Raw genomic sequence first — 15,052 nt, forward strand, 5'->3', positions numbered from 1 at the left:
AAAGACCAAAAATTTTATGAGCGTGGAATTATGCTACTACCAGAAAGATGGCAAAAGGTGTTGGACCAGAACGGTCAATATATAATTTAATAAAGTATTTGTTTATTATACGAAAACTGTCTTTCATTTCCACAAAAAAAAACGAAATGACTCCGAACAATCCAATATATTATTTTAACGGCAAAGTATATCAGTACATAGAAGAACGCAGTGTCTTCTGTTTTTGTTTTTTTTTTTACATAGCATAGTTTTTAATCTATACATCGAAAAAGGGATCAACATCGTTAAAGACAGTACAACTCTAGGGATAGATATGGAGGGGCAAAAGATTAGTATGGTTAGATTTGCAGATGATTTAGCAGTATTAACATCTCACAAGGATGAGTTAGAGATAGCTTTAAATAAAATGGAAGCGGTATTGACAAAACAGTACTGTATGAAAATAAATAAAAGTAAAATAAAAATACTGGTATGCAAAAGAAAAGTAAGAAAAGAGCGAATATAAAGATAGGAAACGAAAAATTAGAAGAAGTGGTCGATTTTAGGTATATAGGAAGTCAGATAAGTCAGGACGGAAGGAGAAGTAGGGATATAAAGCAGAGGATAGCGCAGGATCGATTCACCTTCAATAAAAAGAAGTCAACGGTTAATTTAGAAATTCGAAAAAGGTTATTAAATGTGTATGCTTGGAGCACGGCAGTGTACAGAATACCGTAGATAAAGAAGGTTAGAAATGAAGAAAGAGATTAGAAAGAGCAAGAGAACAGAGGTCAATAAGAAATAGACGAGATAGGTTAAAAAGAAATAGCAAAATCGGAAGTTAGGAGGGGTAGTGGAAGACCTAGATTAAATTACTGTTCGCAAATAGTTAAGGATATGGGTTGTTCTAGTTTTAGGGAAATGCGAAGATTAGCTCAGAATAGGAAAAAGTGGAGATGCGTGTCCAACCAGTCTTAAGACTAACTACCTTATGATTACTAACGCATCTTAAAATGCACTTTTTATCATTATTTAGTTAAAATAGCCAGTAGTATTGTTAGTGCTTTATATAATCACACATAATGTTAATAAATCGCTTCAACAAGTATGTGAGTGATTCCTTCAAGTGCCAATTCTATATTGGTGAAGTGAATCCTGATTGATACAGGTCCTGTAATAATAAATATAGGGTATATTCTATTACTAAGTGGGATAAGCTAATAGTACTATTCAACATTTGATCAATCCTATCAAGAAGTGACACTTTTTGTGTTCTCTTCTTGAACACCGTATTGTCTTATTTTACTACGTAAATGAATTGAACTAGTTTGGAGTACTTTTTTATCTAAAAGTACAATGAATGCCCAATGCTCTATCGAAATGGAATTTTGATCTAGTTTTGATACTCGATGTGTTTATAATTTATTTGATGATCCATTTTTAGTTTGAAAAATGGTTGTTATCGCTATAAGGATAAGATGTTTGGCAGCATAAATTTTAATAAAGTGTGTTTTATTTAGAGCTTCGGTGCCAATGTCAGGCGATTTAATGGAACCAGGATCACTAAAACAATACCATGTGGCAAAAACATTCGCTGATAGACGTTATCTAGTATCAAGTGCTCGAACCTACTTTTATATGAATGAAGCGACATGTGAAAGGAATATGGAAACATTTATTCAGTGTTTGGAGGCAGTTGCAGGTTTGTCATTTACCTTCTAGATAAAATATTTATATATCAAGTTAAATAATTTGATTGTTTTGATGATAACATAGTAGGTAAATATGCTTATTATAATCACATTTAAAACAATTTCCGAAAGGTGGATTGTTTGAAGTCAATAAAAAGAAACTGAAGTTGAGAAATCTTGACAAATTAACGCAAATTTCAGTTAAAAACATGTTGAACGTGATTACACAATCGAGTACCTTATTTTGCGTGTTTTTTTATCCGTTTAATACATTTTCCTGTATTTGTTTCTTTTGTGACCCATTCAACGTCTAGAGAAGTTCTACTGTAATTTGTTTAATTGACTTTACAATGCTTTACTTTATTTAAGCTTCCTTAACATATTATTAAATATAAATATTGTATATAGATAATATCAAAGCTACTCCATCATTTTTTTCAGCAATTTAAATTTAGTCTGAATGGCTAGCACTTTGGGGCGGAAGGGGGTCTTAAAAAAATGTCACGCTTGGTCACCGGGCGGGTGAAAGGGAAAGGGAAATCTTGCATTTTTTCTAGCTATACTCAAAACTTTCTGTTAGCAAAAAATTACTACGTAAAAACTACAGGGGAAGGAGGATCTTGACATATACTACGGGTTGTTACCGGGGGGGGGGTAAACATTGTAAAAAAAAGGGGCACATAATATGGGTACGTTTCCTTACATGAATATCGATCGGTGAATACAATTGCAGCAATTAAATTTACTAAGAAGGTTTCAGATGATCGTGATCGTCACACGTATAAAATGCGACAACATACACAAATTCAAAATTTTCAAATGAGTAGTGGAATAATTTACATATATTCTTGTTTAATTATTTTAAACAGACAATGCGAGAAACTTATTTTCCAAGTATTCCTCCTAAAGATATAAAAGTTATAAGAATGTCCTGGCTGAGTAAATGATTGGGTACATTAGTGTAATTCAACGTTGTTTAGTTTAAACGATTAAATTGGACATATACTAATAGATATATGTAAATTGAGATTTTTAGGTCTTTCAAGTATATAATAATGCTGCTATCTTTATCTTACACGTACAGTGTTATGACAGGATATATTTCACCTTCTGAAATCAATTTCTAATGTTTTCGAGATTAAATATGTTAAGTACAAATTACCCAAATTACAAATTAGTAAATCATGTATTCGATTGAAATGAAGCTAGAAGCGCAATTCTACAGAATTAGTTTCGAAATTAAATCACCAATTGTTAGGGAGAGTGCGAAGTGTAAGCAACATTATTAATCTGAAATGATGCACAAATAATATATTAAACAATTAACAAATTGAACTTACCCATTTCGAAGCTCACCACCAAAGGTCAGTTTGTGTGGACAAAATGCATAATTGCACTCGCTAATCGCTATAGTATCATGAAGGTCACATGGCTTATTAATATGACTTGACCACACTTCGTAAACAATTAATATTTCTTTTTAAGACTGAAATGCAAAATTCTGTTCCTAAAATTTCAAGTTTGTTAAAATGTTAATATGAATTTACAAATTGTTAATAGTTGATTATTTTTTAACTGTCCAAAACGAATAAGCTTTTTTTTGTACATTTATATAATTAAGGTTAAACGATGGAGAAGAAACATTAAATGTGTGTTTCACCATTTTCTAACGTTCAATAGGTATTTAAAGTATGCACCTAATACCTAATCAATTGTTTAAATATTACAATTTCGGTCTTCTCAAAACTAATAAACAGTTTAATTCTTACATCATGTCGTGAAAATGTAGTAGTATTACTGTTTTCTTTTTCAGGCAAATGAATTTTAAAATCAGCAATGTGTTATAGAAGTTATGTATTTAATCTGCTTTTTGTGTTTAGCGTTTAGCTTAAATTTATTTTCTTTTATTCACTAATTCCTCAAATATTTCATTTGCATTTATATTTATATTTTGTATAATCTTATGCAAAAAAGTTTTAGCCAAATTAAGTTCTTTAAATTAAACATTGTATTATTTCACAATTTAATTCGTTTTATAAAGCATAGATAATAGTAATTATACGTAAGGCAATAACTTTTTTGCAACCAGTTATACTTACATTTTACATATCCGTTGTAGGAACTTACGAAATTCTTTTACACTTTACTTTTTTGCAGTCTTTTTTGTAACCAGCTTGGATTTCCTAACAATACTAATTGACATTGGACATACTCTTTTTCAGATTATGATAGGCATGGCAAAAAAAAGGCAGAAAGAGATAGTAAGTTTGAGTATTAAGTGTTACAGAAACATTTTATTTCCTGAACTTCTCTACGCTTCTACTATTTTGTTGTTCTCCTTCCTTGTAGTTTTCAATTTAGTTTTTTGACACGTAGTTAGTTGGTAGTTGTTTTTTTTTTTATATTGTCGTAGTTTAAAATGTAGATAAATAAATGCACGTGTGTTATACATACCATATGTATGGCAATATAATAAACTAGGTACACATTTTAAGAATTATGAAGTAATAGAATAAACAGTATGTTTTAAATGTAAGTAGGCATGTGCATAATATTAGAGTTTATATTTTTCTTTTCTCTTTATGAAGCTATTCAAATAATACGTAGGAACCCACGTAACTAGATACTGTACATTCATTAAAACGAAACGTTAGGGTAGTTTTATATTTCTTATGATTTTTTTATCCAGTGAACTAGGAGAGTTATTAAAGCCTTTTTGCGCTTTGGCAGAATCCATGGAGGCAGTTTCGACAGAATACAGACCACTTCAAATTATTTTATTAGAATCCATGGAGTTCATTGGTAAATTCATACATGAACATAAAATACTTTATTCACTTAGTACACATTTTCCGAACGGTGTTTAAATTTGTATTGATTAATCTAGAAGACCGGAAAACTTTAACGGTGTTGTAGAACACTAAATAACTCAAACCTAATACCAAAATACGTCGGGGAGTAGCGTATTCGGCAGTCGCTGGGGAATTTGTATTATGACATTTGGGTCAAAGTGTGTGATATGGGTGGGTGTATAGGGTGCTTCCATTCCAAGCTTGGTGCTTGGTGCTTTTATAGAAAATGAGCAGATATTCCTCTTTACCTGGTTGTTAAGTAACATAGGTACTACATCTGCGTATCAGTCGCAACTACCTAGTCGTAGTCGTCGAATTTGGAAGAAAACACGATTAAGCGTCCGAAGAACCTTTTGATAACAAGGGACTGAAGAGAACCGATAAAACATGAATAGCAATCACACTATTAAACAAAGTGTCAAGTTGCAGATACCAGTTTAAAAAATTTAAAAATTAACATTGTGATATAACCATTTGTGCAATTATTAAATGAACAAATGATTACAATTAATGAAATTTGTAGTTTTAAAAGCAGGCCATGCAATCAAATGTAGTAAAAATGTAGTTAACAGTGATGAGTGTGTGCAAACAACTAATTTAAGAGAAAATCCTCATCAAATCGATGGGAAAGTTTCAAAAACAGTTGCAATAGTGCATTCTTTTTCTATTTTTTTAGTTTTATGTCAATATCTGGACAATCTTTGACAAAAACAAACATGACATGAATAGATAAAGATAATTAAATATCTCTTGATATATTCTTGAATCAAAATACGGTAATTTTTTTAGGTTCAAGCTTATTAGTTGAATAATAACATCATAAACATTGTACCTACTTAATAAGACATAAGACATAATCACTTCGTTTAAAATGAAGTGAGCGTACTTTTTTACTTGGGCTTACATTTTCTATTTGTAATGCGTTCTGCCACGCTGTCAAGATTTTTTAACTTTAAGTGATATTTGCCTGCTCGAGGAAAATTATGTAAACTTAAATCTGTATTCTTATTTGAACGACTGGCAATTTTTCACACAACATTTTACTCTTGTCGCACTTTTCGATTGAAGTAAATACTTATCAGATTCCATGATTACCAAATTTTTTATTATTTGTTTATAATTATATCTTCAGAAATGTAATTCATTGAGGTAATGTGTAGTGGGTAAAAATTGAGAATATTTCATATTAAAACAAACTCACTTCGGGAAGATTTCTACATTGTATGTATATTTATATTCAGTAATTCATTACGATGCTTTACAATAATATAACCTGAAATTATTTTCTATTTTGGCCGCTAGAGGTCATACCTCCATTTGTCAGATCCCAATAAGGTAATCAGATATTTTTAGAATATGTTTTTAATATAATCAAAAGACAAATATTAGTCCAATCATATTAGGTGTTTCACCTCGGAATGAGAGATAATATGCTGTTAACTTATATAAACTTTTATTTCGGCATTCTAAATGTTGTGTCAAAAGTCACATAAAATCTCATGTCCGCGTTAAGGTCAAAGGTCACTAAAATCGATTTTTTGCTAATATTTTACTTCCTATGGTTTCAATGACATTTGCATTTATAATGAAGATTACAGAGCATAAAATTCTCTACAAACTTTATTCCAAATATTTTTTGATACGCTAAACCGCTTTTGAGGTAGAGCACGGAAGACTCTTAACACTCTTAACCAAACATGGCATAATGCGAATTATTAATATGTCACGTCATATGAAGTTAATTAATTGCTGTATGTATATACGGATTTATACGGGGGTCGCCGCTTCTCCGTGCCCAGTTTCCAAATTTTTCTATCATAGCACATCCTCTAGATTCCTGTTTTCCATTGCTTCGTTGATATCGTCCCTCCAGCTTCTTCTAGGTCTTCCCCTCATCCTTCTTTCCTGCGGTATCCATTATAAAACTCTTTTTGGCCATCTTTCTTTTCCCATTCTTTTTGTATGTCCAAACCATTTCAATTGTTTCTTTTCTACTTCGTCTATAATATCGTTGTCAACGTCCATGTCCCTTCTAATAACTTCAATTTTGAGATCCTTTCGAGTCTTGATCCTCTACAACTCCGTAGGAAATCCATTTCTGTCGCATGTAATTTTCTTCTGTTGCTTTTGCATATATCCAAACTTACCGACCCGTATGTAATCACGCTCTTTATTATTGCATTGTATATTCTCTTTTTGTCTGTTTCCTTATGTTTTTTTGTCCATAATATCGAATTTAGTGCTCCAATGGCTTGTCTCCCTTTACGTATCCTTTCTAGTATTTCATCATGACCTGTTTTATGAATAATACCCCCATGTATTTACATTTCTCTACACCTTTTATTTCTTCCTTCTCTAATTGTAATGTATTGCACGTGTTATTTCCTACTGTTAGATATTCACATTTGTCAAAGTTTTTCAATCCTCCTCGAATATATTCCTCGTGTAATTTTCTAACCATATAATTTAGATCTTGCTCATCTTCAGCTATCACTACCTGATCATCGGCAAAATATAGCGAATGTAGTCTGTTCTCACCTATCTGAAGTCCCATAGTATTACATTTTATTTCCATCCCTTTAGGAATTAATCTAAATAAATCTTGAACAATGTAGGCGAGAGACAACATCCTTGTCTCAGTCCTTCTGATGTTTGAAATAATTCCGTTATTTGAGAGCCGATTTTTATTGATGCGGTGTTTTGTTTTGTTTATTAATTGCTAAAGCTAATAATCATTGATCAAACTAATATCATCTGTGGAGCTCTTTCGGACTGTGTCCTTATGTATCCTATACTGCCTGTCTGAAACTGCTCCACTTGTTCGAAAATGGTTTAATGTAATTTTATCAGAACTTGTTTCCATTTTCCCGTCACGCAAATATAGGCTAATTCATGAACGTTATTGTAGGTTATTTTTAATTTTATTTATACACGCTTTTAATATTTATTATTTCATTTATACATGTGTGTTTTGTAATAAAGTTTTTTGAGGACTCATGTACCACTCACCTCGACGGTTTGTAAGCAATACATTGTGACGTAAGAAAATCTAGTAGAGGTAAGTTCACATTAATTAGGCCTTATGTAATATTCTTAACACCGTCACTATGTATTGCAGCCTTGAAAAAGGATCAATTAGAGCGAAACGTGGGTGCTGCTTTATAATAATTAATAATTTTTCCCCTGATCGGTTCTGATTATTTTATTGTTGTATGTATGTTTGTTTTTACGTATGTTCCACCGTAAAAACTAAACTACTGTTTGTGAGCCGATTTTAATGAATGAGGTGTTAATCGATTCGTTATTATAGTCCGGGTGATATAGGCCAGAGCCGGGCAAACTCGGCTCTTTTGGCTCCCGAGAGCTCCTCAGGTATAGCCAAGGAGCTCCTCATTTTACAATTTCCTATTTCCAATTTACTAAATTTCAGGGTTTGTGAATACTCCTAGCGCTGTCTATCGGCAGTTCTCACCACTTGTGTTTCATGTTTCGGTTTCTTTTCATTAGATATTATTGTTTATAGTTTAGAATTGCTTTGACTTATATTTCTGAGAAACAGATGTATAGACTCATTGCTTTGTGTTAGCTAGTACAATATCAAACATCTACTTTTTAGATTAAGAATGAAACAAAGTTGTAATAACGAAAAAAAATAAAATAAAAGAGGTTGGGTTCTTATTGTTTATTTAGTTTGGCTGAAGTCTTCTTTATAATTCAATTTAAATGCTGTGATCTTGTGAAGTTTTTATCCTTAACTGACTGAATTTCCGTGACAACTTACGACCACCATATTTGAATTGAATTATAACGTTATTTATGTGAAACTACGAAAAGGCTTCAGTAGAACTAAATAAACAGGAATATTTGAAATATTAAAAGGCTTGTCTTACTCGGCAAGGCGATGATGGCAATCAGAACTTTATTACTTTTTCGTTTATTTTATTTATCCCTAGTCGGGCTACAATTTTTTAAACTTTTTCTTTTTTCGCAGTCAGGTTACAGTATAAGAGCAAATGCTTTCACGGCCGAAATCCATAGTAGAATAAAGATTCGGGCTATAGTGTCGTGGTCTAACTGAACTATTCTGTCCAGACGTTTCGTCAGCTACTGCGGCTGACATTCTTAGTGGTAGTGATGTGATGATGTGTTGACAACGTGAACGTAGACTAAGTCGCTGTCGAGACTTCGAGAGATAGTCTACGTTCACTACCACTCAGGATGTTAGCCGCAGTAGCTGATGAAACGTCTGAACAGAATAGTTCACTTACCCTCCTTGCACATTACACGTTTTCGCCCGTGCGGGAATAAATCGTACGGGCAAATATTTTTAGTCTCCTATGAAGAGTATGGAGGTCTTTCACATTATACGGTTACGGCACGGACACGATTTTTGATCGCGTTGCAGCCGTCCAGTGCCACTACAGATGAACGGTATCCGTATCGTATCTTCGCTTAGTGAAACACGTGGCCAANCGCTCACGCCTTTGTCTTTTCAGATACAATAACCAAGCTATAATTTGCCCCCGATTCATAGTCACTGTACAATACTTTCCTCAGAAATGGTGACAACGAGCATACGTATATGAATAATGTTTTTGTACGGTTACAAATCGTATGATTCCTACGTTTAAAATCGTACAGTGTGAAAGCAACTGCACCACGATATAAACTCGTACGACTTTTGATCGTGCGGGCGAAAACGTGTAATGTGCAACGAGGGTTAGACCATGGCCCTATAACCCGAATCTTTATTCTACTTCAGGTTGCAGTGTTTTTAAGTTTTTGTTTTCAGCAAGTTCTTTCAAGCGAACTTAAGAACTGTATCCAAATTAAAATTATGTAAACAACGTGGCACATCTTAGTCACATTTAACTTGTTATTTTTAATACATTTAACGCATCGTTTTTTTTTTATCTGGACATACCATATAGGTATATAATAAAGATTTCAATCTCCATCCTTCCTGCATACGTTACACCTGAATACCTCCTATATTCTTTTAGTTTTAAGTGTGAAAGATTTTATGTGAAGGCATTTGTTCTCTAAAGGTTCACCTATTTTCACCTTAAACATTTCACTCTCACTTACTTTTTTAAAATCGACTGTAGTTTATGGCACTATGTAATTCTTTCTTTTGTACATAGAGATAGGAGAAATAAACTGTAGTGGCATATGGTACTTTCTGGCTTTTACAGGCTTTTTTATCGTATTTGTTTTGTGTGGTTATAATTTAGTAGTAGTCTTTTATGATTTAGAACATATTGAGCTAAGCTCCTTTTATTCATTGTAAATAAAAATACTTCTTTGGTACTATTTGTTTTGAATTTATTCAAAAAACATATCTTTTTTAGGGGCAACATACGGCACTGGGATAACAGCAATCAAATTAACAGCTCTAGGTAGACCACAGCTGCTGGTAAGGATTTTCATTACTTATTTATATATTGTACCACGTACCATATAATTTTTAATTTATTTATTCATTACTAAATTTTACTAGCTTTTACCTCTCGATGTTCGCGTGAAAATAAAGTCCCATCGAAATCGCATTAGACCGTTTCGGCGACAAAAAGTAGCCCAGATTACTCCTCACTACCTCCTCTTCGAGTCTGTCCCATCGAAATCGGTTCAGCTGTTTCGAAGATTAGTCCGGAAGGACATACAGACAGACAAAGATTTATTTATATATAACCATATGAACTTATAAGAAGCAGTTATTTCATTTTTACAGGAAGATACTTCAATTTTATTTATATGCATGTACCTACAGAATATCCCACTTTCGGGACATGTGCGGGGTATCTCCCTTATTTTTAAAGATAGAAGGTTGTGATTTTGGCGCAGCATGCTACTTTTTTGTGAAATTAATAATGGCTCCAGCAGAATGATTTCCTTTGGGTTTTTGAGTTACAGAGTAGAATTGAAAAGTATCACCTTTAAGACAACCCCACCCTTCATGTCTCAATTTGCTTTAAACCTGCCGAAAGAGTTAAAATGTACCCTTGTAGAGTTTTTTTCGTAGAATCCAGGGGCGCAGTCAGATTTTTTCTAGCACCTTCAGTTTTTTAGCTATGACACAAACATATGCTTTCTTTAATGTGAGACACCCTGTATATTATTTTTTATATTTATTAGACAATGTGGGCTTTCCAAAACAAGTTCGGAATTTAATATTGTGTAAAATTTTCTTTTGTGTCCAATTAGTAGATAGTAGGGTATGACTAAAATTTATTAAAAGCAAAATCTATCACACAAAAAAAGGAACGGGTATGGATCTATCAGCGAACTTCATGTACACTGTCATTTATTAAATCGACTATCAAAAATAAAGGCAGACCTACAAGAAAATGATGAACTAATAAATGATATACGACTGTAGAGTATATTTCGATAAACATACCATTAATCTGTTGCATTGTAGTTATTTGGTTGTTTCTCTGTTATTTCTTTTCAAAAATTTAAAATGTCATCTTTTTTCTGTGCAATTACCCCCCCCCCCCTTAATCGTTTTCTCAATGACTTGGACGATCTCTTTGTGTAGGTACATTAATAGTAATTGTTTTTTGATTGAACGTGCAAAAACTAAATTTACTACTTTTATTTACCTGATCGTAGACATTTTTACAAATTAAATATATAAATAAATATTCATTTTTTAATTACTGCATTCATAGATCACTTAAAAATTCGTTTTCAGGCTCATTCATCGGGGATTTTTGTAACCATTAACCTTATACATTTTACATATACACGCATACAAATTCTTGTATTACATATAACTTACATGGATTCATGCATTCAAGGTAGTTGTAAAAACTATAATAATTGTAAGACAATAGATTCAAAATGATAATATTATTAGTTTAGTGTTCAATTATGAGCAGAAGAAAATTATATGTTCTGTGGCCCCGTTCTTGCCATGAACAAATCGTTATTGCATAGTATGTTAAGTTATAGACGATAAGCTAATTGTTGTATTAATTCATCATTTTCATACTTTGTTTTAATACAAGAATATTCTTTTAGTTGCAACTGTCTGAAGTAATTATGCGAACTCGAAAATACATGCAAGAAGTAGTTGGAGGGGAAGGTAATGTTCTTAAACATCATTTACGGCCAGAGGATCTAGAAAAGAAATTTGCTCAGGCACATATAGCTGATAAGGCTTCGGTACAGGAATTCTTAAAGCAATTAACTTTCGATAAAGAAGGGTAAGTATATTATTAACTATGCTTTAGAATTATTTAAAAATGTGAATGTATAGTGCTGGATTTACACTTAGGCCCGTGACGCCAAGACCTAAAATAGCAAAATTTGAGGGATACCGAGAAATGTATTACCGTTTGGGTTTCTCGTTTTACCACAGTTGTCTTTTATTAACTGTTTTACGTCGAATATTACAAACTAGTATTGGTTTCAAGTGATTAGTTCCAAAGCGTACTTTATTCTTACTTGTGCGGTTGTCAGAAAGTTATAAGGTTTAAAAAGGTACCGTGCTATCGTTCCATTGAGTGTTTCATTCCCATCAACTATTAATGCTAATTGTTGAGAAGTCCCTCCGAACTGTGCCGAAAAGTAAGACGGAAGACGCTCCTCAACCTGTTTTTACGAATCTTAGAGTGATGTTTGGACAGAAAAAATGGAATAGTCAAATTGAAGACAGATGAGAAATTGAAAGATTACCTATAGAAAGACAGATGAGAAGTGAAAGATTACCCATAGATTATGATTACCACAGCATTTCCCCAATTAATTCAAGAATACCACAAAAAAACTTCGATCAGGGCAAGCGAACCCATTATGATATTTCTAGTCGTAAGAAGGTTGTGGCTGGTACGGTTCGTTCTTCGGTTTTGGGTATTGGCTGTGACCTGTTTCCTCTTAAATGCTGGGCAGTCCCAATGGTTGGCAGAGTGTATGTATGTACAGCTTTTAACGAAATAAACAACCGGATGTTATTCGTTTATTTGAACATTACTCAAAACAATAAGTAAAGCTAAGGTAAAAAACCAAAAAAAGTCAGCTAGGATTTACGTAATTGGGAATGAGAGCTCGAAGGTCTCATAAAAATAAGATTAACAATTGGAAGAAATTTACTAACTTACAATCAAATTTATGTCAAAAAATCTTACTACAGTTGGGATGCTGTCGAGGATTCCAGACTGAGTCTTCTTACTTTATAAAGAGGACTTTCAAAAAGAGGGGTTCACAAGAAAGAGGTCCTGTAATGTATGGGAACTGGACAACAGCCAAAATTCGTAATGGAATGTCCAAAAGCTTCCAATAGTTACTATACGAAATGTTCAAGTTGCCTTTCCCAATTTATGATCCAGGAAGCTTGAAAAGGATGTTTATAACTTTATAGAACTGTTCACCTTATAAAAGTGTTGGGTACTCATAACCTCACCCTAAACTAGAAAACTTAAGGGGCTTAAGGAGATTAGTCCGTTTAAGAAAAAAGATAAGATAAGAAATTTTTATATTATGATCGTAATAATACTAAGATTTTGGAGTAATCTTTTCAAAATTTTTCAATATCCCGTTTTTAAAAAATTTACAAAGTTAAAATTGTTTCTTATACATGGGCTCTTATGACGGTATGGTGAGAAAATATAATCAAATCATAAAAATTCTTGTGAAGCTTACACTTTTTATAATAATATCACAAAAATAATAAGAATCTTCACCTAAAAAACCTATCTTTAAGAACTGAAAAGGAAAGGACACAACGTGTCTGAATACGTAAAATAAATTTTCAAAATTAATTAAATATCCGAAAACACAACTCTCTAAAATTAAAGAAAATAGGAAAACAGGAAGGTTAACTACAATCAATAATGGTTACACGAATACCTTAATCGGATAAAAACAGATTAATTACCAATGACCAAAATGGAGACTCACATACAACATTACCAAATATGTCTTGGATTACAACGCCTCGTCACAGTTACCCGATATGACTAATACAAATTTCAAGAAATAAGTGTACCATTTCTTAAACAATAATAAATTTTGATTTTTCTTATTAGGTAATGAAAATATTTTATTTGGTCGGTAAGTAAATATTTAGTAAAAAACGATTTTGAATACCATGAAAAACTGTTAACTGTAAAGCTGAATTATGCTAAGCATTGATAAAGATAGCACTATGGAGGCGGACCTGTTTCCTGTAGTTGTCGTATTTGCGTAGGTAGCGACGTTCGAGGAGTCTTGTCTTGCTTACTTTAGGGAAAACACCGATTTTCTTGAAATTTTAATGTTCTATATCAGGGATGGCGAACCACGTTTGAAAATTTTGATGGCACGCACAAAAACCAAAATTTTTTTTTTTTATAAGATCTTTTTTGATAGAAGTGAATTAAAAATTATTAATTTACTTTATATCAGCACGAGCACTATTGTTAAACGAAGTAAACTCTTCGTACAATATTCATACAATAATGTACGCTGGTTAAGCCGCGGAAATGTTTTGCAAAGATTTGTAGATTGTTTGGAGGAAATAAGATTATTTCTAAATAATGAGAACATTATTGACCAATACAATCAATTATTGGATGTAGAATGGCTAGCAAAGTTATATTTTTTCACTGATTTATGCTCTCACTTAAATGAATTAAATATAAAACTACAAGGTGTTAATAAAACAGTCATTATAATGTTTGACTTAGTCAAAGCGTTAGAATTCAAGTTACAAATTTTCAATCGTGATATTTTTTCAAATTCATTTAAGTAAATATTTGCCGAATACAAAAATTTTTTTTCTGAAAGTGAATGTCACGAAAAGCCAAATAAAGAATCATTAACGAAAGAGTTTTCAATGGTAATACAATCCCTGATTCAGGAATTTTCTGCATGATTTACGCAGTTTTCTGAAAGTGAATGTCACGAAAAGCCAAATAAAGAGTCACTAACGAAAGAGTTTTCAATGATAATACGATCCCTGATTCAGTAATTTTCTGCATGATTTACGCAGTTTAAAGAATTTGAAGAAACTTTAAAATTTATTTTATATCCTGATACAATACCATTTGAAAAATTAAATTTAAAAGTCCTTGAGTGGTTAAATTTTAATGAATTAGAAATGGAATTAGTTGAATTTCAGTCAAGTACCATATGGAACCAAAAATTTGTTGATTTAAGAAATGATTTAGAAATTATTCAAAGTAATCGATTATTGGATAAAATAAATAAAATTGCAGAAGATGAAATTCTAACTACATGGAATTCAATTCCTGACACGTTTAATTGTTTAAAAATATTAGCAAAGACAATTAAATCTCTATTTTCAGAATTAAATTTTATAAAAAATAAATATAGGAATTGAATAACGGATGAGTCGAACTCTGCATGCGTACTGTTAAAATTAACTAAATATGAACCAAATATTAAATCTTTATCATCTTGTGTACAGCAACAAAAATCACATTAAAAACAATTGTTTTTAACGTGAATTTTGTTTCTAGCATATTGCTTTTTGTAAAACATTGATTAATAAAAAATTGTTTAAAGAAGAATTGCTTTTATTTG

The 15,052-nt window shown here is 32.0% G+C and overlaps 1 protein-coding gene across 3 annotated transcripts in view; it reads left to right on the forward strand.

The window, feature by feature from the left end:
* The window catches only part of LOC108740250 (proline dehydrogenase 1, mitochondrial), a 186,802-nt gene that overhangs the window by 161,165 nt on the left and 10,585 nt on the right, over positions 1–15,052 (forward strand). For 2 of the 3 annotated variants that reach the window (XM_018474502.1, XM_018474501.1), the window contains 4 exons: positions 1,500–1,681; positions 3,893–3,931; positions 9,874–9,938; positions 11,549–11,733. In XM_018474502.1, coding sequence (XP_018330004.1) covers positions 1,500–1,681; positions 3,893–3,931; positions 9,874–9,938; positions 11,549–11,733 — 471 coding nt within the window. The remainder of the gene's footprint in view (positions 1–1,499; positions 1,682–3,892; positions 3,932–9,873; positions 9,939–11,548; positions 11,734–15,052) is intronic. The other variant, XM_018474504.1, reaches the window with a different exon arrangement.

The sequence above is a fragment of the Agrilus planipennis genome, unplaced genomic scaffold (assembly GCF_000699045.2).
Source record: "Agrilus planipennis isolate EAB-ADULT unplaced genomic scaffold, Apla_2.0 scaffold247, whole genome shotgun sequence".
Taxonomy (NCBI): domain Eukaryota; kingdom Metazoa; phylum Arthropoda; class Insecta; order Coleoptera; family Buprestidae; genus Agrilus; species Agrilus planipennis.